The sequence below is a fragment of the Schistocerca piceifrons genome, chromosome X (genome assembly GCF_021461385.2).
Source record: "Schistocerca piceifrons isolate TAMUIC-IGC-003096 chromosome X, iqSchPice1.1, whole genome shotgun sequence".
Lineage (NCBI taxonomy): Eukaryota > Metazoa > Arthropoda > Insecta > Orthoptera > Acrididae > Schistocerca > Schistocerca piceifrons.
The window spans coordinates 180,346,665-180,373,467 of record NC_060149.1 but is presented as its reverse complement, the minus strand read 5'-3'; the positions used below and the strand labels follow the sequence as shown (position 1 = coordinate 180,373,467).

The 26,803-nt window shown below is 40.2% G+C and overlaps 1 protein-coding gene across 5 annotated transcripts in view; it reads right to left on the bottom strand.

Moving 5' to 3' along the window:
* Positions 1-26,803, bottom strand: part of LOC124722112 — a 398,005-nt gene that overhangs the window by 243,273 nt on the left and 127,929 nt on the right. For all 5 annotated transcript variants that reach the window (XM_047247319.1, XM_047247317.1, XM_047247315.1 and 2 more), the window contains exons 2-3: positions 23,534-23,654; positions 5,619-5,875 (exon numbers count right to left, since the gene is read on the bottom strand). In XM_047247319.1, the coding sequence (XP_047103275.1) occupies positions 5,619-5,875 (257 nt within the window). In that variant the 5' untranslated portion in view covers positions 23,534-23,654. The remainder of the gene's footprint in view (positions 1-5,618; positions 5,876-23,533; positions 23,655-26,803) is intronic.

The window sequence follows — 26,803 nt, the reverse complement described above, 5'->3', positions numbered from 1 at the left end:
TACCCCTGTGCTGTAAATGTGCTGCAGACAACAACCAGAGGAGTCCTGTTACGAAAAGAAATGGCACCCCAGGCCATTACTACTGCTTGTCAGCCTATACAGCATGCGGCAGTCAGGTCAAAGCCCTACTGCTGTCCAGGGCATCTCCAGACGTGTCTTCAACCTGGAATGTCATTGACTGCAATAGTATTATCTTCAAGGATGTGTCTCACTTCAAACTGAGCCCTGATGACCAGTGAAGATGTGCCTGGAGAGTGGAGGGATACCAATTTGACTGTCGCCCACTGTACAGCCCGACAATCAGGAGTAATGGTCTGGGGCACCATTTCTTTTCCTAGCAGGACCCCTTTGGTTGTCATCTGCAGAACCCTTTCAGCACCGTGGTACCTTGCTGATATTCTACATCCCATTTTGTTGCCCTTGATGGCAAACCATCCCGGGCATATATTTCAGCAAGGTAATGCCCGCCAGTACACAGCGAGAGTTTCTTCTGCTTGTCTTTGTTCTTGCTAAACCCAAACTTGACCAGCAAGGTCACTAGATTTCCACCCAACAGAAAAAAATTTAAACAATATGCACAGAGCCCTTCAACCACCTCAGGATTTTGACGGTCTAAGGTGCCAGTTGGGACAGAATTAGGCACAGTATCTCTCAGGATGACATTCAAAAACTCTGTCCATCAATGCCAAGCTGAATAACTTCTTGCTTACACGCCAGCAGTGGACCAATACATTATTGACTTGCTCAATTTGTAAAGTTCTTTCTCTTGAATAAACCATCCCATTTTTCTGGAATTTAATGATACATTCGTCTATACATGCACATAACATCCACCAATTTCTGACCCAATCGCATAATTCCTTCACAATGCATCATTTTTGTCTTAGGGAGCATTTAATTTAATCAGCCTAATAATACTCCTCTTCTATTGTGTCATAAAATGCTGGCAGATCAGTTTTAAAAACCGCAAGAAACTGAACTGCTTCAAAATAACCACAATTGTGGTTGTATGGGACATATTTCAAATAAACGTTAAGTAAGCTTCACTCATGTATCTCCATGTCCACCATGTCTAGTTTAGTCTATGAGGTCCTCAAGCAAATGTAAATGTATAAAACTAAACCATGTCAGCTTGTATATTAATTGTGTACCACTGCCTGACTTTTTTCTTCCTTATATATTGCATTTCTCCCCGCTGGGATTGCTGGCAGTATCTAAAAGTTAGTGTTTTTGTGGTGGTGGTGGTGGTGAAAACAACAGCAATTTTCAGGATGGAGTTTGTTTTAATTTAATATTTTATAGTGTGCCATTTTCATTGGCATTCTTGCCTCATACAATGAATTCCATGATTTGTTGCCCTGACCACTCTTAACAAAACCAGCAGCACAATAAGCAGACATAAAATTTCCATCTACAAACATAAACAAAAACTCCAGCTGACCAGAAGAGGATTACAACGATGTGGTGCCCATATGTGGTAACTTATAACAGAAGAGTTTTTTTATCTGTACTGACACAGCCATTGAGATCAATTTCCATGTTTGTGATATGTTGGTAAAACATTTCAAATATCAGTAGTACGACAGCAGCTACAATATAATGAAAATACAGTTGTGAACTGTGTCTAAGGCATGCTTGATCCTGAAATAGGAGTCCACATTCATAATGCTGTTGGATCATTATTTTATCTTACAGCAATTCATGCAGGCAGAGGGTTTTCAAGAGTTCATACTGAGAGGCTTGCCAACAGTAGTGTACCTACTGGTAGAGTCTCTTTGAACAAACTGAACCCAGGAGCTGAAGCAGACAAAAGGTTCTCCAGTTTTCTCTATTCCACACCTCCCACCCTTAAGCCATTCATTTTATATGGTTGTGTGACGTTAGCACAGCTATACACCTCTTTACCTATCATACTTAAATGATACTTTATTACCATGTGTCCAGATCTAAGACAATGTTTCACCTACTATCTAGGAATAACAGAGCATTTACATCTGAAAAGCACTGTAACACTACCAAGTAACAAGTCACAACACTGTTCCTCTGTATAAGTTGATTAGCTCAATATTGGGAATAAACATTAATATTTTGTGCACAAGCATTCAGGTGTTATGTATCTCACCTGATCATCGAATGAGTTTGGTGGCATTTTGCTCCTGAGGGAACACTGAATCTTATTACCATACCAAAGTGAAAGATCTCTACATTATATTCAGCAAAGCACTACCCTTAATAGCTGAAGTAATGGTTCAAAAAATCCATAACACTGCAAAAACATCAGCAACCTACGATGAGAGATCCAGAAATAGTTGCCTAGCAGCTACTGCCCAGAATCTAAACTAACTCCAATGAAGCCATAATGAAAATGGGTAATTTAGCAAGAGAACAAATGGTTGAGGAACTACCTGCTGGTCTTGATCATATCCGGACTGTCTGAAAATCCTATGGAATAGACCACACACTGGCTTGCTCAGAACAAGAATTCACATGTGCAATTGGGGTTTTCTGAAGCACACTATTCTCCACCACGCATATGGGCTAACTAGATAACACCTCACAAACTGTTCTGCATATCATCCATGTACAGTAGACAATCTCATAAAAAACAAGAACAAGTGTGTCAAGGCAAATTTCTCTGATTATTTTTTTGTATGTGGTTTAGGTATTTGCATATATTTTCATTGTTTTATAATTTTTCTGTGTGCATATAGTGTATTTAAGATAGTTCTCTACAATCTCATGTCTTTAACACATGGCACATCGTTTTTCTATATGGGATCACTCCTTTGCAATGCACATCCTTCCAACATCCCCTGAGTTTACATATCATCCACAGAAAAAAAAATTTACTGTCATCCACATAACCACTGACAAAGGAAATTCAACCAACATTGGTGAAAAAGAGAATCAGATAGGGAACATGTGGCCTGCATGCAGGCTGTTACAACATCTCAAAACCCAAACTCTTAACAGTTTTAACAGTGACATATGGAAGCAGCTGACAGCAACTATAAAGATCAAGTTGCCTGTATAGGCATCAAACTTTCTTTTAGATCCAGTGCCTATTAGTCCCACACGCTCAAGGGGAAAAATATATTGTTGTTGGTTTGTATCATTTAACACAATTTACTTTTGTAAGAACTGTAAATAAATGCACAACAAAAGGTAACTATGCAAACACTGCAAATCTAGGTGGAACTGAAAGCTGGTGGAGCTCATCCTTAATTCACTGCCAACATAAATTGGATGGCATCTCACATAGAACAAGGTGACTCCGTGTAAAAATTCAAGATACTTTGTGCTACTAGCTAGCATTGATTGATGATCATAATGACAATATTTCCAACGAATATTTTAATGCTTGTTGTTCTCGTCGTTGCCGTTATCCTCACCTTAGCCCAAAGACTGGTTTGATGCAGCTCACCGCATTAGTTATCCTGTGCAAGCCTCTATGATTCTGTTAAACTATTGCAACTTACATCCATCTGAAGCTGCTTACTGTACTCAAGCCTTGATCTGCCTCTCACATTTTTGCCCCTCGCATTTCCCTCCGTCACAAAATTGGCAATCCCTTGATGTCCCAGAACCTGATGGGATAGGCATTGATTGTGGTTGTAAAATGTCATAATGGAATTCATACTCTATAATCACAGAGCCTTGAGAATAAGATCAGCAAAATTCCTGAGTTCCTTTCATGATTCAGAATTGTGGGCTGTACACATATGGTGATTTGAAGCAGAAATACCAAAGACTAAAACAAATAGTGCAATATAGTTAGTTAGAAACCACCAGAAACACATGCTGCCTGCACAATGAAACACTTAAACTGCAGCAGATATAGCCACAAATTTTGCTTGTAGTATAAAGATTTTGAACTGAGCAGATTTGATTTGTTACAAGAGATGAAGTAGTCTCACACCTCAGAGCAGCAGTGGTTGTAACTGTTGAACAGTTATCTTCATTTACAGCTGGAAAAGTATCAAATTTGCCACTCCACATATTTTGCACCGGCCAGCAGGATATATCATTCATTAAGTGGAAAGGGGGACAAAAATGACTAAAAATTTCATATATGATTAAAAGATACTCTGCAATAGATTACCCCAGACAGTGGATATCTGGCATAGACAGAGAGATTTGTTTAAAAATTCTTTCAAAAATTGAATTCATGCTTTCCGGTTTATTGTCTAATTTGTTTAAAAGTAATCAGTTTGGTTTGGCACTAACCCAGTCTATGCAGTGCAACTCATTTATGCAGCACACACTTTTGAAAAGAAGCATCTGAATCATAAACCATATTTTCATAAATTCATTGGATCAGTTACCTCCAAAACATACAGTTTTGTATGCTTATTACTGTCAATTCTTTAACATAAACTTGCAGAATGGTGTTGGAATGAAATTCCTGTAATTGTATATAGTATGACTCATAATGAAACTTTTGATTTGAGTTGATCTTTATAGCAGATGCGTAACACTGAAAGCAGGGTACTAATTAAATGACAGTGTGTCTCAATACGATTTTCTCCATAAATTAAACTGTTAATACATAGGCTCCAGATCTAAGCATTTTGGACAATAGCTGACAGGTTATATCAAGGACATTTCACACAGATTCATTGAAATTTACACAACACATAATGATTAGTACTGGAAAAAAAGCATATCTGCAGACAATAGCCACGAATGCTCAGTTTAAAAACTGCACACATTATTTCTACTTATTATTTGTAGCACAACAGGCAAACTATTTGTAACTGATTATTCTGTTTCCACTGATGCTCTTATTGAATACAGTTCAAATGCAAGCACTTTATATGGAACAAGTATGTAATTAGCTGCTTTAGGATAGCTGTGCTGAGAAGGTGAGTTCTGTCAAAACGTTTGTCATGTTATGTACTTTACTGATGGCGATACTATAAGGCAAGAAGACAAAATCCAATTCTGTGAGCAGTGCTTCAATATTTCCTGCACATCTTTCACCAACACCAAAATCTTTACCTTTTAAAAATTTCATCGCCCATACTGCTGCACACTCAGATTAGAAGCTAGATTAACCAGGAAAGTGAGTCACGTCTGTAAGATATAGTAAACTAATCAATTTAACTCCTGTGTATTATCCCATTTTTGTTTTAATGCTCTCATAAGAATAAGTACAAATGAAACATTATTAACTTTAATAAGCTGCTGAAGAACTTCAAACAATAGTTGGTTGTGTGTGTGTGTGTGTGTGTGTGTGTGTGTGTGTGTGAGAGAGAGAGAGAGAGAGAGAGAGAGAGAGAGAGAGAGAGAGATAGATATTATGGCATGTAATAGAGCAAGAGTTGAAGTGATGAGGTACTATGGAAGGGGGCAGAGTCAGCTCAGGTGAGTGGCAACTGACAACAAATTCAATTAAAAAGAACCTGCTTTCATCAGTAAACTAATACTGCTGTAAGTCATTTTAATCCTGAACTTTAAAGATTATACAATATATCTGAATCATGTCTCCTATGTATAACAGATCTACACAAATACACAGAAGCAACAGATGAATATCAGCAACTTACAAAATAAAAATGTAACCATTATCAGTTTTAAAAATCCAGTCACCTACAGTTTAAGGGACATGTTATTACCCTTTTCCTTTGGTCCTCCTTGGAATCTCAACTCTGTAGACATGATCATTTCTTAATGCTGCAAAGCACGCATTAGCTTCTGATTGCTTCTTATATCTAACAAACACAATTCCATTTTCACTTCCAACCTTTCGCACACTTATCACACGACCAAATGTGGAAAATTTTGTTTGTATGTCAAACTCTGTCTTGCATTTGTTATTCTTGAAACAAAGGGCATAATACCCATCTATTCCAATCGGGACGGAATCGTTCATCTGAAAGAAAGAAGTTTCATGAAGGCACTTCATTCATCAGTACAAGCAATACAGTCATACAGTAATATATTTTATCATTCATGCCAGCTCTGTTTTGTGCATTAAATTTATTTAAAATATGTCACTGGAAGGTGACTCAAATTTTTGGAGGGTACTAGTGATGAATGCAGTCCATTACATTTTCTCTCTTCTTCATGCGCAAGAACTGACACAAAAAAGAAAAAGAGAGAGCTCACATTACTCTGGAACTATTTGTCATTGCACATTAATGCAAGAATGATTTTCAAACTTTAACTGTGTCCTTATACTACAGTATGTTTAATCAAAATTGAACTTCTTGGTGGAAACAGATTATCAGTTACCTACAGGTATTTACTATAGACAAATAGTTCCTCAGAAACGTGAACATTTTTGAATTTTTTTATAACACCTTTTATATGCTTCTTGATAAACAGGTTGTTGAAGCAACAGAAGAATTAACTTAAGGATACACAGACATCATGCACATAGCAGAAACAACAGACTCAAGTGATGAGTTTTCATTTAAATGGCCAGTGGCCAAAACCCGCAAGTTGAGACTCTGAGTGAATGGAGATAGTGAGTTCAGAGATGAATTCGTAGAACCCAATAGTCAGTTTAATTGTGTATACAAAGCTCATTTCTCATCTCTACTGGTTACCTGGCCAGTAAGGCAGCACAGTTGTGTCTACAGTTGAGAAATAGCAAGGGGGTGTATATTCCTGTTGCCTTACCAGTGGAGTATTGCCACACACTACAAGTCTGTGCCTCAGTTTCCTGGATACCCCTACCAATAAAGGTAGATGGGCACTTTTGTTTCACAGTGCTCTTCATATGATACCACTTCACCATTATTTATTCACAGAAGAATATTTGTGAATCCACATTTCATGTAACCTGTACCACATTTCATGTGAGCTGTGGTCACTTTAATTTTATGTCTTAGAGTTTTGTAAAAAATCTAATGTTTGCCTTTTTCGAAATTACACTGTCTTGTTCATACATAATGACTTGTTTATTGAAAGAAAATCTAAAACAAATTTCATACAGAGACCAATTTTTTCCACAAGAGGATTTGGGTCAGGATGGGAGTTGGATAGCAAGTTGAATAGTTGTGTAAAGATGTTTGTGCTGGTAGGTCTTTGTGCAAGAGCTTAATCCTCAATAACATGATGAGGTTAGTTTACCTACCATGCATAACAACAGTATGCACATTACCAATGGTAATATAATTCAGTGCATGTGTAGTGTGGGACTGGCATGCTGTAGGTCATAGGTTCGATTCTGGTCATATAAATTTATTTTTGTTTGGTGTATTACTGAAATTAACAGTGAAAAACAACCAAATTTGAATCAGACACTAGCTTATGCGAACAAAATCAGTATATGAGGAACAAATACTGTAGAATGATCTCGATTTAAGTTTAGCCTTAAATTTATTGAAAATTAAATGCTGCTCTGGTTTTCTGTCTTTTGCACAATGCTCAGGACATGTGAACAATCAAGTTTACCAACTTTCTGTGAGGGTTGACACTCCAAAAAAGTTATGAATTGTAACATAATAAACAAATTTGTATGCACTGCTGTGTCATGAACACAAAACTGATTGTATTTTATCTCTTCGTCTTTTTTTTTTTTTTTGTAACCTATGCATCCAAAGTGAGCACAGAGAAAGAATAAAGAGAAAGAGAGAAGAACAAAAATCATTCTGTAGTATGAATAAACCCTTGATGGTTAAGGGACTAAACAGAATTGCATATTTTTGTATTTGGGGTGTATAGTATTGGATTGTAGTAACAGCCACATGTACATTTGCACAGTTCTGGCATTTTTATTTGTTTCACATTTGCAGCACTATCAATCACAGCCAGTACTAGTTATTGTAACTTCCAATGTTAGGAGCTCCTTAGGAAAATGATATCCAGGGCTGGAAACAATTACAGTATAAATTTCATGTGTCTGCCAAGGGGCCTCATCCAAGATGTGGAGGTGGTCTCGCCTGTGGCTGTCAAGGGTGTAGGGTGTAGTTGTCAGCAAGTTGTTGCTCGTATCAGCACCAATGACACCTGTCGCTTAGGTTCTGAGGACATTTTCAGTTCCTATCAGTGGCTTGTGGAAGTGGAGAAGACTGCTCCCCCACTCGTGGAGTACAAGCAAAGCTTACAATTTGCAGTGTTGTACCCAGAGACAATGAGTGTCATTTGGTTTGGAGCCAAGAGGAGGATCTCAACCAGATGCTCTGTCAATTCTGTGACTGACATGGCTGCAGATTTCTGGTGCTGCACTGTAGGGTGCAGAGTTGTAGGACTCCCCCTTGATTGGTCAGCGATGCACTACACAAAGGAAGTAGCTACTCAGGTCATGGAGTACTTGTGAAATGCAGTAGGGGGTTTCTTAGGCTAGGCAGTAGTTTGAGGTCCTCTGATCAACAGTCACTGGTTGATAAGCAGGAAGTGAAATCAGATCACATACAAAGTACACACACTTCAACTGACAAAATTTTAACAGTAAATTCTCAAAGTATTTCTAACAAAGTTCCCAAATTTATAACCCTCCAGGGAATTTCTTGCACTCTAATTATTCTCTGGACCAATAGCTTGCTGAAATCCAAAGTAGTAAGCTCTGAGATGTTTAGCAATTCATGTAACATATATCAAAAAGATAGATTATTTGCCACAGGATCAGGAGTGTTCATTGCAATTAACGAAAGTATTGTCTCCACTGAGTTCAAATTTGAGTGTGACAGCAGACTTATCTGGATGCATGTAACAGGTCCAGGTTAAATGATGTTAATTATTGGATGTTTTTACAGCAACCTGTTTCCACTCTGACAGTTTTAGTCATTCAAGGAATGTTTATGGTCAGTTCTGCTGCAATACCCTGACCATGCAAAATTAGTTGGAAACGAGTTTAACCTACCAAGTATAGACTGGAACATCTATGGATTCACAGCACATGGTACAGACAGACAGTCTTGTGAAGCACTTCTGAAGACATTTTCTGAAAACTGCCTTGAATAACTAGTTAGACAACCCACACAGAATGGAAATATTTTAGACCTTTTAGCTACAAATTGGATTGACCATAATGACAGTGTCACTATAGAAACAGGGATTAGTAATCATGATGTCATCATTGCAATGATGTTCACTAAAATCAAAAAGTACTGTCAGGAAATCAGGACAGTGTTTATGCTAGAAAAAGCAGATAAGCAGCTGATAGCATCACACTTAATTCAAGTAACTTGCAGAAGGCACTTGTTAAACAAATCGGATGATAGCTGTCCATCTGAAGAAGTGGTTTACCATATTACAAAACTGAAACAATGACACTTTCTCGTCACTGGGGAGGGAATTCTCCCTCACTGGAGAGATGGTTGAATAGGGCAAGTATATGACACTGGCAGGCCACCAATAAGTGCTGAGGCATTTGGCTGTGCACGTTGGCCGGTCCAGGAGCCATGTTGTGGCAGAGATAGTCTTTAGTTGATGAATTTAGAGCAGCCAAATCAGCTTTTTATCAAAGAAAAGACCCAAAACCAGGAACTGTGCACCAATGTCCAAGTGCTGGGTTCCTGAAGGCTGGACTTTGGTATGATGGTCAGGGGCCTAAAATGTCTTTGGAGTAGCCTTCTCCCAATTCTTCTTCTCTTTCTTAACTTTTGGTTATTGTGCAGGTTTACTAAGTGTAGGTGTGGGGACAGATGAAGAGTGGGCAGCCCTAGGACCTACAGGTTACAATTCCTTCAGCCACTGGCTAGTGTCAGCACTGTAATGTGTGTGTTTCCAAAGATGGGTCCCAAGATGGAGCCCTGTCACTAGTGGATGCTGGTGGAGGAAACTGCTGCTCTGGCTGGGTTTGGAAACTGGTTCCCAAAGATGGTTCACAACAAACTGAAGTATAAATGCTGACACTAGTGAATTTTGTGTAACTGGTCATCATGACAACCTGATGCATGCACTTATTTTCTGATGTCAGTGTATGACAGGAGATCGAGAGATATATATTCTTGTACTTTGTTTTCTTCTTCAAATACTGGACAACTGATGAATGTTGAGGGTGGTGTTCAGTATAACTCACACACAAAAGTGCTTCTTCACAAGGGCAATCTTTGTGGAGTGATCATTGACAGCTTCTGCAGTTTGTGTCTGTTGTGTAGCGGGATGATGTACGACCGAGGATACAAGATTTCATGTTACTCCTGTACGCTCTAATTTACTTTTTCTGGCAGTACATTTCCTTCATAGGCTAAGAGGAAATCTCCCGTACCTATGCAGTTATTTCTGGGACCTTTTTGTACATGTCAGACAAAATGTACATCTCACTGTTTGGGATTAGCTCGAAGCTCCTTGTTTATCTGTAGTGTAAGGTCTCTGAGAAAGATAGCTCCTTGAACCATATTCAAAGTTTTATGCACGCAACAGATGCTAGTAAGCCAAAAGTCATTCATACACTGGAAGAGCTTACAATTGTGCAGCAAAGGTGGCCTTAATCAATGGTGATCCATTCCACATTTTCTCCAATGAGTCAGCTGCTCAAAAATTGTCCTCTATGTGTTCCACAAAAAATAATGGTCTTGTCACCATAAAAGTATCTCCAAATGTTCTATTGCACAATAAGTATTCAGTAAATTGTTTCACTTCTAACTGTCTGGATTGGATCTCTTCCAATACGGTTGCCACGATAGGGGAAGCAGTTTAGCTGTAACTGTGGTGTCACCACCAGACACCACACTTGCTAGGTGGTAGCCTTTAAATTGAAACTTCCTGGCAGATGGTATCTGTTCAGCCTTTAAATTGGCCGCGGTCCGTTAGTATACGTTGGACCCGCGTGTTGCCACTATCAGTGATTGCAGACCGAGCGCCGCCACACGGCAGGTCTAGAGAGACTTCCTAGCACTCGCCCCAGTTGTACAACCGACTTTGCTAGCGAAGGTTCACTGACAAAATACGCTCTCATTTGCTGAGACGATAGTTAGCATAGCCTTCAGCTACGTCATTTGCTACGACCTAGCAAGGCGCCATTACCAGTTACTATTGATACTGTAAAACATGTACTGTCAAGAGCGACGTTCACCATTAATGGATTAAAGTTAAGTATTCCACCAGCTACGTCCGTTTTTTCTAAACTCTAATTTCCTTGTCCTGTTCCAGACCTCACGCCAGCCTGCGTGAGCTAAAACGTGTGCCTTTCGGCTTCCTCTAGTAACCTGGTGTTGGCTCTCCTGCCAACCCACAACAGTAACCATCCATGATGAAACATTGAGATCTGTCTGCTGAGATGGCTAAATCAGAACAGCCACTGTGTTCATTCAATTTGATATGTTTCATGTGCAAAATATCTAACTTGGTGCCATCTACTCCTATCAAGGGCTCTCCACACAGGCAGCTCCCAGCTGCAACAAAGGTCATCTGACCTATAAATACAAATATATGAAGATGGTATCTGTTCTTTTGGACATGTCCGAAAGAACAGATACCATTTCATATATAGATAAGGCTTACTGGCCAATGATCTTCTTCAGTGTGGATGCACTCACATTGCCCGGACTCTTACGGGAATCGGTAGACTGATTGCTGCCAGTAATGCGTATAGTGGGCAGGGGCACTACAACTGTAGTGTGTAGACAAAGTTGGAAGTGTGAATCTCATGGGGAGTGTGCCAGAGGTAAATCCCTGCAGTCACACTATTCTCTGTGTCCTTGGTGGCTGAGTCAGATATAGCGTCTGCCATGTAAGCATGAGATCCTGGGGTTCAAGTCCCAGTTGGGGCACACATTTTCAATTGTCCCCATTCATATTTATTAACACCTGTAAGAAGCTTAAGGTCTGCATTTCATTGTAATTTTATAAATATAAATTCTCCATCAGTTCCATTTGCAGACAATACTTCTGTTTTAATTGAAGATAATGATGCAGAAAAAATTCTGAGCTCTGTCATAAACACACTGTATATCTCAGAAAACTGGTTCCAGTTAAATGGGTTGAAAGTGAACATTACAAAAACATTTATGGTACATTTCAAAACCAAACATTCAAAATGTGTGGAACTTAAAATACAACATAACAATCAGCCTATAAAAGAAGTTAACAAGATTAAATTCCTGGGACTAAATGTGGACAAGAACTTAAGCTTGAATTCACATACTGACTTCCTATCAAATAAACTATGCAGTTCTGCATTTGCAATGCAAATACTAGCAAATTCCACTGGCTTGAGTACACAAAATTGCTTATCATAGTTATTTTGAATCTGTCGTCAGATATGGGATAATTTTCTGGGGAAGTTCAAGTGGTGTATCTCTAACACTGAAACTGCAAAAGAAAATTATCCAATAGATGTGAACTGTACTGCACAGCAAATAGTCTTGTCCCCCATTATTTTGGAAACTACAAACCCTAACTGTTCCCTCCATGTATGTTTACAAAATTATGATCTTCCTACACAGCAGACAAAAATTATGTGAGGAGGATCATTTTAACCACACATAAAACACAAGAAATAAACATAACTGTATGCCACCCACACACCAGTTGAAAGTATATGCATGGACTCAACAGTATATGGGGATGACATATAACAAGTTAATGAGCAAAAACACATTTAATATGAAGCCAGAAATTTTAAACATGAGGCTACAGCAGATTCTGTGGGAGTAATGCTACTATTCTATAGAAGAATTCATAGAGGATGAAATCATAATTTGAGCACTGAGGGGTAAGTAAGTGCTTGATTTTATTGTATGTATATATAACAAAGTTGTATTAAGATTATGATGCTGTTTGTTAACATCAACTGTATTTTATTTATGGTGGAATTTTACCATAATCTGATGTCTCTCTTGTATCTAAATCAAATGATTTAGGTTATGTATGTTATGAAACACATAAACCACAACTCACAGTTCTCACAAAGGCTGTTTCCAAGAGACCCGATGCCCCAGCAAGACAGGCATCTACTCCTTGGCATGCATGGGAAGCTAGCAGCTCATACTTCAGAAGCATGATCACCGTGTTGTCAGTGGGGTATACTGGAAGGGTATGTAACAACCCCACATGTCTGATTGGCTACCGAATTGGCTTTTAATTGCATATATGGGTCTATGCAGATATTGTATGAACAAGGTCATCAAAACTGCAGTCAGTAGGAGCTATCTACAGCAATTTTCATCATATGATCCACAGTACAAAAAATTTTTTTTGAAAATGGAGGTCAACCCCAGAAAGGGACCAAAAGTACTTCACTTAAAATGTGATGTATGGGAAATGAATGAAGACATTGATGAAAGAAAGTAGAACCTACGGAAATAGCCAGGTCAACATCAAAGGCCGCCACCATGAGAAAAACAGAGAAATAAGAATAGTTGGAGATGGGAGATTGCAGCACAAGAATGGAAGCAGATGATGCAATAGCTTGGGACCCTGTGTTTGCCCCCTCACACACACACACACACACACACACACACACACACACACATATGTGCCCACGCGCGACCAAGAGCGAGTCCTCTGAAGGGTCAAGGAATAGAAAAATCGCTGAACTGTAGACTGGCAACTGGCCCAGATGACCCACCTGTGTGGTTTCTATAAAGATTATGTGAAAGAACTTGCTTCCCTCCTAGCAGCAGTTTTTCCTTTATCACTGGAGCAACTCATTGAACCACGTGATCAGAATAAAACACAGGTCTTTCTCAATTTCAAGAGATGTCGTAAGACATAATTGTAAGGAACATTACTAGTATTTTAAATCCCATCCAAATCAAGAAAAAACATGAGTTCAAATTAGGGAATGGGGAGGGGGGGGGGGGGGGGGAGATACCAATCTATGTCCTTTTCCAAGGAACCATCCTGACAAAGCAGTTTACAGAAAGAACAGAAAATATAAATTTAGATGACAAGAAGCAGATTTGAACTGCCATCCTCCAAAATGTGAAGCCAATGTCTATCAGCGTGCCATTTTGCTTAGTCACATAATTGTTGGCCTACATCATTGCTTCAGTCTGCTGAATTATGGAATACTAAAATCTGCTCTGTATGAATCAGCATGGATTCTGACAGCAGAGATCCTGCAAACCTCAGCTGGCATATTTGCCATATACAACCACATCCCAGTTGGAGCCATGTTCCTTGATTTTCGATAGACATTCGATACAGTTATGAATTGTCATTCAGTGAACAAGCTATGAGCTAACCAAAGATCATCCCAGGTTTGTGAATGGTTTCACCACATCCTAGCAGATATAATGAAATATATCATTTTTAATATGACATACTCAACAGATGTAAAAGCAGTTCCTGGAATACTGCAAGAAAATGTTATGGAGACATGAATGTTATACAATAGCACCCCACATGCAGCAGGCCAACAGAAGATGTGAAGGCATATCCCACATGATCAGTGGATTTAGAGCCATGGGTATAAAAAACAATGGAATTCTGAAGCTCCTGTAAGAGTGTTCAGAACACCATTGGAGTGATGGAGGCTTTTGGGACGTGCAAGAAATACATCCGAAACTGGGATCAAGGAACTAACCTAAGGGTGGGGAAGGGGGTGGGTCAGGAGAGAACATGGGAAAAAGGATAAGGAAATGACATGGAAGTCACGGCAGACAAATGCGAGGCAGAGCCCAACCGGTAAACCCACTCAAGGGCGGCAGTGGACGGGTGATAGCCAAAAAGAATAGAAAAGGAGGGGTGGCCAAGGAAGAGTGGATAGTGATGGCATAGGAGACCAGAAGCTGGGGCTGCTGAATTAAAAGTGGGGTGATGCCAGAGCACGAAATGCACTGGTGACTAAATGAATACTGGGATGATGAATTGGGTCCAAGAGGAGCAGCATCGAAGGGCCAGTTGACCAATGAATTTGGCAACCATAGTCCAGATGAGAGAGAACTAGTACCCAGTAAAGGTGGAGAAGGGTCAAACGATCTGAACCCGAAGAGGTGTGGGCAAGGAAGCGAAGGACACCTGAGCCAACCTTCAGATGACAGATATTGGGCAACCAAGTAAGCTTGTTGTCAAAAAGAAGAGCCAAGAAATGGAACTGGAGGACCACGGTCAGGGGTTGGAAGTCGAGCTAGAGCTCCAGATCAGGATAGACCATAGTATGGTGACAGAAATGTACCAGCCTTGACTGAAGAGGAGCGGACTGAAAACCACGCAAGAGGGTCCACATAGAAGCACGCTGGATGGCAACCTCCAGCTGTCATTTCACAGAGGCCACCGAGTGGGAGCTAGCCCAAATACAGAAATCGTCCACATACAGAGTAGGGGTGACTAAGGTGTGGCAGAGGCCACAAGTCCATTACCAGTGATGAGAAAAAGGATACTTAAGAAGGAGCCCTGTGCAGTGCCATTCTCCTGGGTCTGCAGAGAGCTGAGAACAGTGCCAACCCAGACTCTGAACAACTGGTGGTACAGGAAGTGGTGAATAATAATCAGGGGGTAGGGGAGGAGAGGTAGGGGGTTCCTAAGATACCATTAATGGAGCATCAAGAGAATGTGAGGGAGACAAATTGTGTCATAGGCCTTACAAAGACTGAAGAAAACTGCAACAAGATAACAGCACTGAGAAAAGGCCTGCCAAACTGCCATTCCCTATCGAAGCATATGATCAATCAGAGACTGTCCCTCCCAAAAGCCATGCCGGTAAGGAGATAAAAGGTCCCGAGACTCAAGCACCCAATTGAGCCGAGAAGCCTTCACCCATCCTAGTAAATTCAGTGGACACTGGTCAGGCTGACTGGCCAGTAACAATCAAGGGATGATGGATTCTTCCCAACCTTAAGGACAGGAACCACAGTACTGTCTCTCAGTTGAGGGTGGAGAAATGCCTTTGAACAAAATACAATTAAACACCTGGAGGAGATACTGTCATCATGGAAGACTGAGTTGTTTAAGCAACTGGCTACTGACAAAATCTGGGCTAGAGCCTGAATTGCGGAAAGAAGAGAGGGCCAGAAGAAGCTCCCAGTCAGTAATTGGTTCATTGTAGGATTCCGCCTGATAAGGGGTGAAACATAAACAAGAAGCTTCAGCCCACTCTTTATGGATGAGGAAGGCAGCTAGATAGGAAGCATACACTGATGCTGTCACAAAATGAGTCGCGAGATGTTCTGTAAGAACTGATGGATCTGTACAAAGACCACCTGGAAGGGCAAGCCCCAGAATGGAAGACTGCTTCTGACAATCTTGGAGAGTGCAGAGTGTAGCCCACACCTGTTATGAAGGGACAGAATAACCTAAAGATAAGATAAAACATTCCCAACACACTCACTTGCCCTGTTTGATTAAGTGAAGGGCTTTGGAGTGAAGATGTTTAAAGGCAATAAGACCAGCAGAGGACAGGTGCTATGCAGGATGTTACAAGGCATGATGACGATCACAGATAGCAGTGGCAATGACCATGCTCCACCACAGAACCAGCCAATGGTGAATGAGACCTGCCAAGCTGGGAATGGCAATTCCAACAGTGCAGATTATCTTATCGGATAGATCACATATGACCTCATCAATACAACCTGGCAAAGACTGTGTAAATGTGAGCTGGGAGATATATAGAAGTCAATCAGCATGATGGAAAGCCCAGCAGGATTAACCTGATCATCAGAAGGTGGGAATGGAATGAGAGAATCAATGGGCAGTGGTCACTATCACAGAGATCATCACTTTTTGACCAGTGTAAGGAAGCAAGACAGGGAGGTTAAGAGAGTGAAATTGCAATGGCAGAGAAAGTGCCATTTGTGCACTAAAATGAGTAGGAGAACCATCATTAAGAAGGCACAGGTTGTGGTCAACATGACACGACTATATGAAAAAACAATGTCCCACAAAGGGTGATGGGCATTAAAATTCTCTAGGGAGAGGAAGAGAGGGGGGAGTTGCTGAAGGAAGGCAGTTATGGCAGCAGATATAGGTGGCCTGTCAGGAGGGAAATACAGAATGCAAACTGTGACTGCAGAGTCCACGTGGACCCAGATGGCAACTACTTCCAATGTGGTATGAAGTGGGAACCATGTGCTAAGAATATCCATATGGACCAATGTGCAAACGCCAGAAGAAGCCCTCAAAGGGCCAGCCCACTTCCAACAAAGCAAGGAACCCACGAAGGGTTAGTGAGGGAGCATCAGTAAAATGAGATTCCAGGAGGACAACATAAGGTGCCAAGTGAAAGGTAATAAGGCATAGCAACTCTGGAAGATAACGGTAGTATCAATTACAGTTCCACTTAATAAGCACACAGTCGGTATCTAAATGGGAGGTGAACAGGCTGAAGCCAATCACACATGGTCATCACCCAGAACCAATGAGGATGGGGGTGACGTCAGGTCTCAGAAGAGAGCTACATCACTGACAGGTGCCAAAGAAGGCGGACATTTATTTGGCCGGGGAGGAGGGAGCTGCACACGGAGGGGAGGGCATGGGAATTGTAGGGGAGGGGGAGACAAGAGGCTGACGGGACTGGGGTAAGGAAGAATGAGGGGAAAGGATGTAACAGAGGTAAAAGTAGAAGTCATCAACACAGGATGAAGTCAGTGATATTTCTGACAAGCCTCAGTGTAAGATGAAATGATCAAGGGACTTACACTCTTGTAACGTCTTTTCTTTCCTATAACATGGCCAGTCTGGTGAGCGTGGAGAGTGACGATTCTGACAATTAACACACACACGGGTGGTGGTACACAAGGGCACCCCACATGGGGTGGGTGTCTGCATTCACCACATAGCGGGAAGATGTGCCCGTAATGTAAGCACCGAAAATACATCATGGGTGGTGGGACATACGGCTTCAGGTCACAGAAAAATCCATAACCTTGACCTTCTCCAGGAGGGTATCTCTCTCAAAAGCCAACAGAAAGGCACCCGTATTTGTGCAATCATCCTTATGACCTTTCTACACACACTGAACAAAATGAATGCCCCTCCATTCAAGATTGGCCTGGAGCTCCTCATCAGTATAGAGGATGAGGTACCTATGAAAAATCAGTCCCTGAACCATATTCAAAGACTGGTGATGTGTAGAACACACTGCAAAGTCTCCACAATTATCGTAAGCACAAATGACTGCAGATTGAGCATCAGAAATAGTTTTGATCAACAAGAAACCCAACTGTATCTCACTGAAAAACTCCACTTTGCCAAACTTTTGATATTTTCCACAAAAAGTAACAGCTTTGTGGTAGTGAATGTGTCCTCGTCCATCCTAGTACAGACCAGGTGGTGGGGAAAGTGTTTCACCCCAAACTGGCAATACTGGCCCACCTCCCACGGTGTAGCCAGGGAAGGGAAGGCCATAGGGTCACAAGAAGCAGTATTCAATTATCAGTTATCAACCAAAGAGATGGCCATAGAAGAACAGCCAGATTTCTGGAGCTTGATACATTTCATAAGCAAAGCATCCACCCTGATACCATCTACTCCGAACATGGGCTCTTCCCATGGGCACCATCCAGACACAGCAAGGGCCATCTGGCACAGTGCCCATTGCCGGGGGTACCAAAGAATGACAAGCTACCACTCCAAGGCATACATGGTGAGGCAACAGCTCAGTTATCACAAGTGTGACCCCTGTGTTATCAGGGGGCTCAGCCAGATGGGCACATAAGAGCCCCACCACAAGAACTGGCTGCATGTGCTTGCCACCTAGCACCACTGAGGGGGCCTACAGGAGAAAAGGAAGAGGGGAAGGAAGGGGGCAGAGGAATCCATGCTGTAGATGCTAGGGAGGGAGTTCTTCCCCAAATGGCTCTCACTACACAGAGAAAGTTTACAAGTGGAACTCAAACAACAAAGGGGGAACAAAAATGCCAAAACAGAAGGATGAATAAGAAAAGGCAAGTGAAATAACACTGCAAAGAATACAGGAAACCAGATGGATAGCCAAATTGAATAAGTAAGAAGACCAACTGCGGGGAAGGACGACACAGCCAGGAAGGAGCGAGGATAGGGACGGAGGGCACGGGAAAGGAAAAACAGCCTGGGAAGGAAGAATGGGCTGCCACAGCCCAAGACCCTGTAGGCACCATGCACGAACTAACGAAAAAACTGTGAGCTCCAGGTGGGTGCCACATCTGTCTCCCAAAAAAGACCATGATGAGAAATGTTACAATTGAAATCTCATCCATAGATTACCAACTTTTGTTCTTCCCACTCACCATTCGCAAATGGAACAGTGAAAAGGTAGGGGCAGCAAGGGAGCGAGAGAGGTTGGGAGAATGCAGTGAGAAGTGGAGCAGCAACTAATTTTGAATGCAGAGTTCAATTCTATCAATGCATTATCTAACTCAGTACTGCACTGCTGAAATTCCTAGTTTTCATGGTTCAGGATGAGGCCTCTTTAAAACCATGAACACATTTTCAACAGCCACAATATCTAGTGTGAAGAAAACCTGTCTGACAAATTCTTACTTTATCATCAGCAATGATTTTCTTAAGCTCATGGGCTGTAATTTTATAATGTCAAAAACAGTACCTCACCTCACGTGCTGCCACCCTATTTGAATGGTGCTCATTACCAGATGTTGATTCAAGATGTGAAGCCACTTTTATTGCAGACAGTAACACTTCTTGTTCACAAGAGGATGTGGTTTCATCATGACAGTACAGCATTCCATGTCAATATTAATACCCGTGAAAACCTTAATGCAAATACTCTCAATCTTGGTTTGAAGTGGAGGTTATATTCATAACCAGCACAATTGCTGGACCTCACGTCTACAGATTTTATACCATTGGTTTACATTTAGTTGTTGCAAGAATGAAACCCCACTAAAAAGGGTAAAGGAACTGGTTGGAAGGGTCTTGGTAGCTTGCGTCATTGTATAGCAGTCAATTGCAATATTTGAGATAGTGCATCAAAATCATATTCATTGCTGCTGTAAGTGTACTGAAACTACTGATTGCCACTAAAGAGTTACTAGAAGCTTTATCTGTTGCCGCACTGTCAAGTTACTTATATATAAAAAAAAATAACAACATATTCATATTGAATTTAATTGATGAAAGGAGAAAATATAAAAATGCACTAAATGAAACAGGCAAAAAGGAATACAAACGTCTCAAAAATGAAATTGACAGGAAGTGCAAAATGGCTAAGCAGGGATGGCTAGAGGACGCATGTAAGGATATAGAGGCTTATCTCACCAGTGATAAGATAGATACTGCCTACAGGAAAATTAAAGAGACCTTTGGAGAAAAGAGAACCACTTGTATGAATATCAAGAGCTCAGATGGAAACCCAGTTCTAAGCAAAGAAGGGAAAGCAGAAAGGTGGAGGGCGTATATAGAGGGTCTATACAAGGGCAATGTACTCAAGGACAATATTATGAAAATGGAAGAGGATGTAGATGAAGGTGAAATGGGAGATATGATACTGCGTGAAGAGTTTGACAGAGCACTGAAAGACCTGAGTCGAAACAAGGCCCCAGGAGTAGACAACATTCCATTAGAACTACTGACAGCCTTGGGAGAGCCAGTCCTGACAAAACTCTACCATCTGGTGAGCAAGATGTATGAGACAGGCGAAATACCCTCAGACTTCAAGAAGAATATAATAATTCCAATCCCAAAGAAATCAGGTGTTGACAGATGTGAAAATTACCGAACTATCAGTTTACTAAGTCACGGCTGCAAAATACTAACGCAAATTCTTTACAGACGAATGGAAAAACTAGTAGAAGCCGACCTCGGGGAAGATCAGTTTGGATTCCGTAGAAAGACTGGAACACGTGAGGCAATACTGACCCTATGACTTATCTTACAAAATAGATTAAGGAAAGACACACCTACGTTTCTAGCATTTGTAGACTTACAAAAAGCTTTTGGCAATGTTGACTGGAATTCTCTCTTTCAAATTCTGAAGGTAGCAGGGGTAAAATATAGGGAGTGAAAGGCTATTTACAATTTGTGCAGAAACCAGATGGCAGTTATAAGAGTCGAGGGACATGAAAGGGAAGCAGTGGTTGGGAAGGGAGTGAGACAGGGTTGTAGCCTCTCCCCGATGTTATTCAATCTGTATATTGAGCAAGCAGTGAAGGAAACAAAAGAAAAATTCGAAGTAGGTATTAAAGTCCATGGAGAAGAAATAAAAACGTTGAGGTTCGCCGATGACATTGTAATTCTGTCCGAGACAGCAAAGGACCTGGAGGAGCAGCTGAATGGAATGGATAGTGTCTTGAAAGGAGGATATAAGGTGGACATCAACAAAAGCAAAACGAGGATAATGGAATGTAGTCAAATTAAGTCAGGTCACGCTGAGGGAATTAGATTTGGAAATGAGACACTTAAAGTTGTAAAGGAGTTTTGCTATTTGGGGAGCAAAATAACTGATGATGGTCGAAGTACATAGGATATAAAATGTAGACTGGCAATGGCAAGGAAAGCATTTCTGAAGAAGAGAAATTTGTTAACATCAAATATTGATTTAATTGTCAGGAAGTCGTTTCTGAAAATATTTGTACGGAGTGTAGCCATGTATGGAAGTGAAACATGGACGATAAATAATTTGGACAAGAAGAGAATAGAAGCTTTCGAAATGTGGTGCTACAGAAGAATGCTGAAGATTAGATGGGTAGATCACATAACTAATGTGGTGTCACCGCCAGACACCACATTTGCTAGGTGGTAGCCTTTAAATCGGCCGCGGTCCGTTAGTATACGTCGGACCCGCGGTTCGCCACTATCAGTGATCACGGACTGAGCACCGCCACACAGCAGGTCTAGTCTAGAGAGACTCCCTAGCACTCGCCCAGTTGTACAGCTGACTTTGCTAGCAATGGTTCACTGCCTACAAACGCTCTCATTTGCAGAGACGACAGTTTAGCGTACCCTTCAGCTACGTCATTTGCTACGACCTAGCAAGGTGCCATATTCCGTTACTATTCTGAACAGATAATATTGTGAATCATGTACCATCAAGAGCAATGTTCATCATTAATGGATTAAAGTTAAGTATCAGACTAATTATGTCCGCTTCCTGAATTCTCATTCCTTGTCATGTTCCAGACCTCATGTCAGTATAGTTCTTCCCTCCTCACACCAGCCTGCGTGAGCTAAAACGTGTGTATTTCAGCCTCCTCTAGTAACACGGTGTTGGCTCTTCTGCCAACACAACAACTAATGAGGACGTATTGAGCAGAATTGGGGAGAAGAGGAGTTTGTGGCACAACTTGACTAGAAGAAGGGATCGGTTGGTAGGACATGTTTTGATGCATCAAGGGATCACCAATTTAGTATTGGAGGGCAGCGTGGAGGTTAAAAATCGTAGAGGGTGACCAAGAGATGAATACACTAAACAGATTCAGAGGGATGTAGGTTGCAGTAGGTACTGGGAGATGATGAAGCTTGCACAGGATAGAGTAACATGGAGAGCTGCATCAAACCAGTCTCAGGACTGAATACCACAACAACAACAATAATTCATTTTTGACCGTTACTTCCACATACCAAAGTAATCCATTTAGAATCCCCCGCCAATTATAAAATTTTGGCCCCAAACATTTGACACATCCACATGCACTGAAAAATGAGAACTTCTGTTTCAGATTTGTGCTTTTAACTGAACTTGTGTCCATGGTTGCAGCAAGTTGTTTAAAAGATTGCAAACTGCTTGGAAATGTCAGTTTTACTTTATCTGTTGTACTACTGTACAATTTTTGGCCATTTGTAAGTATCTGGACATTTTTAGATAATACGTTTGTCAAAATTTGACAATCTCATATTGTGCCATACATATCTCTTGCACATGTTGTATTTACAGGGTGTCCAAAGCCATCATACTTATGAATACAAATGAAATAGCTGTAGTAAGACTCTATAATAATGTTTAGACGATCAGCAATTCTATTTGGTAATAGAAGTAATTTATGAATTTGTGACATGCACTCACATTAATTGTTCTGGTAGTACAGGTTTTTGTTACAACTGTGAAATTTACATTCACAAGTGCAATGACTGTGGACAGCCTTCAAATACAACACAGCCAAGAGGCTAGTATGTTATAATGTGTGATTGCTGATTTCTTTTACAAATGTATTGTCTAAAAATGTAGAGAGCCTTGAAAACATACTGTACAACAGCACCACAAATAAAGTAAAATTGATATTTGCATGTTGTGTGCAATCATTTAAATACTGTTTGAAAGAATGTATGTTAGAAGAATAGACACAAAAAGTGGCAGATGGGTCCGCAGAAGACACTGATCTGTAATTGTTAGACACAATGACTGGTATAAGCCTAAGGAGCATCAATGCAAATGAAAAGATTAAGTCTTACTTTGCCCAATACATGGCATAGCAATAATAAATTAAAAATAAATAAGTCTTAGGAAAAAAACAAGGAGTAAATGAGGACATGTTTACAGTACAAGCAGGGAAACATTAACATTGCAGGTTTTACCTACTTAACTTAAGTCATGAACTGCACACAGAGAACGAGCACCTTGGGTGGTGGTGGTGGTGGTGGTGGCAATGATAACGAGAAATGGCTATCACAACTTACCTGCTTGCATTTCAAGTTACAATTTTAAGCATAGCTTTATGTGACAACTGTGCTACAAATCTTTAAGCCTTGTTTAGATGAGTGATCACACAGTACAGAATTAGGACAATGAAAGCCCAAGATCTTTTAGATAATGGATACATACTCATGCAACTGTCACCAAACTTTTATTGCAAAAGGCTTGTTGGCAGCTTTTCTGTTGAGAGGATGATCTATGAATGCGAAGTCCAAGTCCCGTATCAGAAAGCCCTTTCTTGGTTGGAGTCCTGAAACAGACATAAAAGAAAGAATACTGAATCATGCATGCAGTACTATTTATCAAGTCACATCTACATTATTATCCTTATATTTATAAATAAAATAAAATATTTACATAAACACTATACACAAAGGAAAAGACTTACTTGACTAACATTTGTTAAAACAAACAACTGTAAGAAAGCTCACAGACACCCACATTTAAAAGCAACACTGACTTTCCTGTCATCAGAATGTTATGCTCAGGAGATAGTATGAAAGATAGCTGCTGAAGATGTCACAGTCTCTCCAAATTCTGGCACATAGGATTCTCAAGATGCAGGAAAATACACACATATATGAGAACAGACAAACAGTTAACATTCTAATATAAATGTACAACTAATAATGCACAAGTTTTAAGTTGTGAGTTAACTCTAAGTGTGTCCTGTCCATTTATCTAGGGTTCAAGGTAAGTGGCAATCAAATGATTCAAATGACCATAGAACTCCCTGCTGTTATGTTCCATAGGATACTCAGCAATAGGATATCACACACTGCAAACAAACAATTTATGAATAAACATTCATTCTGAATGATAGCTTTGTAACAGTTGTACAAAACAATTGGGTGCCAGACGAGGTATTTAAAGTTATATACAGATACACTTTCTGTTCATACTGATGTCACACATAGGAAGATATAATGATGCATATGGTACAATATGTTGGTTTATACAGATGCAAGAGCTCAGCAGATTTACAGACACGAGAAACAACTGCTTCATCAAAGGCATAATTCATAAAAAAGTGAAGTAGCCATAATTTCTGTCCTCTGATACAGTATGAGATCACGTCAAACAGACAGTACTACTTCCAGTCTGAGTGCTACAGATTTCACAATATTAATAATGAGTTAATGAGTGATATATTGCCATTTCTCAAGGGCAGCAGGCTTCCAACAAAACAGTTCGCAAGATATACTGCCCTAGTTTCGAAGTGGCTCACAGTCATATCCAATATGACTGTAGTCTGAAAAACCTGTCAGCAGCATCATTCAAGAGATACTCAATTTTGTGGCATGTTGCCCATCATTTGAACTTCATGGAGAAAAGCATTATCATGTATTAATAGCAAAAGCTTTCTATGATAACAGGAAATGTCCTATCAGAAGGTCAAAGATAGTTGTCCCTTTTCCTTTGAGTCTGCGAAGAAATGTACAAATAATGGAGGCGATCCATATGTACAGCAGTATCAATTCCAGACTGCACTGTAAGCCCATCATATAACAGTGTTATATTTTGGAACAAACTAAAGAGTGATGGTTGCTTGTACCCAATACTCTTCAGTGATAACTTTATCAAATGTCAGGTTTAACACTAATATGTCACTTTGTAACATAACAAAAGATTGCTCTATTCAATATTTCTTCACTTTCAGTACATCTCCACTCACTGTATTTGACCTCTTCTTGAGTGAGTTATGAATTTGCACTTTTGGACATCACAATGAAACTTCTTATCCCGAACTAGCTGACCAGTTTCTATCCTATAGGTGGCCCAGATTAAGATTAAGAATTATTTCCATCAAAGATCATACTGAACACCAGCCACTCCTGGAATGCTAATACTTTATCAATACCCCCCCTTTCCCTCCCTCACCCCCTCCCTTGTTAACAACGTATCTGCTTGGAAAGATATTTTTCCTCTTCTTGGAACAAAACTGAATGTTAGTTCCTGTTCTTGATGCTGTCCCAGACACAAATATCTCCTTTGCATGATTGGTTGATACCATAGTAGATTTGTAAAATACTGAACAACCTTACAAGTCATATGAGTGGTCAACTATGGGCTGCTCCAATTTTCCTTTGTCTATGCACGTAAAGTATAAGAAAACTATATACAGAAAATTTTAGAGTGTTTGGAGGAGATTAAAAGAAACATTTCTTATGTGACAAAAATGTCACAAGTGCAATGCTTCCCTGCTAGATCACTACAGGTTTTTATGCTAGACATCTTCTCAGATGGCATTAAAATTGCCACTTGATAAATATCGTTTTAGAGATGTTGCTGAAAACATAATGTGTTTATATTAATGCACAACTGGCATCTGTGTGCTAATGAATGTCTAACACACTCAAAACAACAGGGACTTCCACAAATAATGGATGCAGTTTCAGCCACACAGACAATTAGCTCTTCTGGAGTGCCTGTCATTGTTTGTTACATCGAACACTTCACCTTCCTCCCACAAAAATAAATCCATATGAGGTCAGCAGTATGTCATAATGCTTAAACAATATAATTAAAAAACTGAAAACCATCTCTGGACATCACTAGCACCAAAACCTTCATGGACTCCTAGGGCAGAAAAGGTGTTCCTGTGGTATTTCCCTCACATAAACAAAGTGTTTCTTTTCATCTGCTCCAGATACACGACAATTTTAACATAATACCCTCTCACACCTGACTCGCTATTGGATCCACCCAAATGGTGTAATGTCACTCACTATGTGTACAATTCCTTTTCACTGCTACAAAGAATTCATTTGCATGTTGATCATTAATTATTTTGACTTGTGACTCCTGGGGAAAAGTACAACCATGAACATTGTGTCCTATAATCTCTTGATGGATCATTCTATCATGGACATTGGGAGAGAACTTTACCAGAAGTCCTCTACAGCAGCTCACTGTGATGACTGACAGTTTGTTTATGCAGTATGCTTTTGACTCAGGAGTCCTAAACAGTTCATTTCTTGAGCTTAACCCAGTCACAGTTCTTCTGTTTCCCTGATGTTCACACGTCACCTCCCCACAAAGGGAACTACATGTTTACTGTAATGTATTATAACAAGTACTCACATAAGAAACAATGCAACTTTATAACAATTTGAAGGATTATATCTCACTCAAGCAAATAAAGTATCAGTAATACATTAAATAAATGGGAGGCATTTAGTACATATCGAATTGGTTTACTGCATGTATCTGAATACATGTTACCTAATTTCTAAGGCACAAGAAGTATAGCACGCTGGTACAAACTGACATATGGAGATAAACTGCATTAGAGATATCAGTGAAATAAAAGTTTAAAATGTCCAAAGTCAACTAATCCAATTATTCACCATGTTGAGTGACACAGAGTTACTGGGAGATTGACTGCAAAGAGTCAAA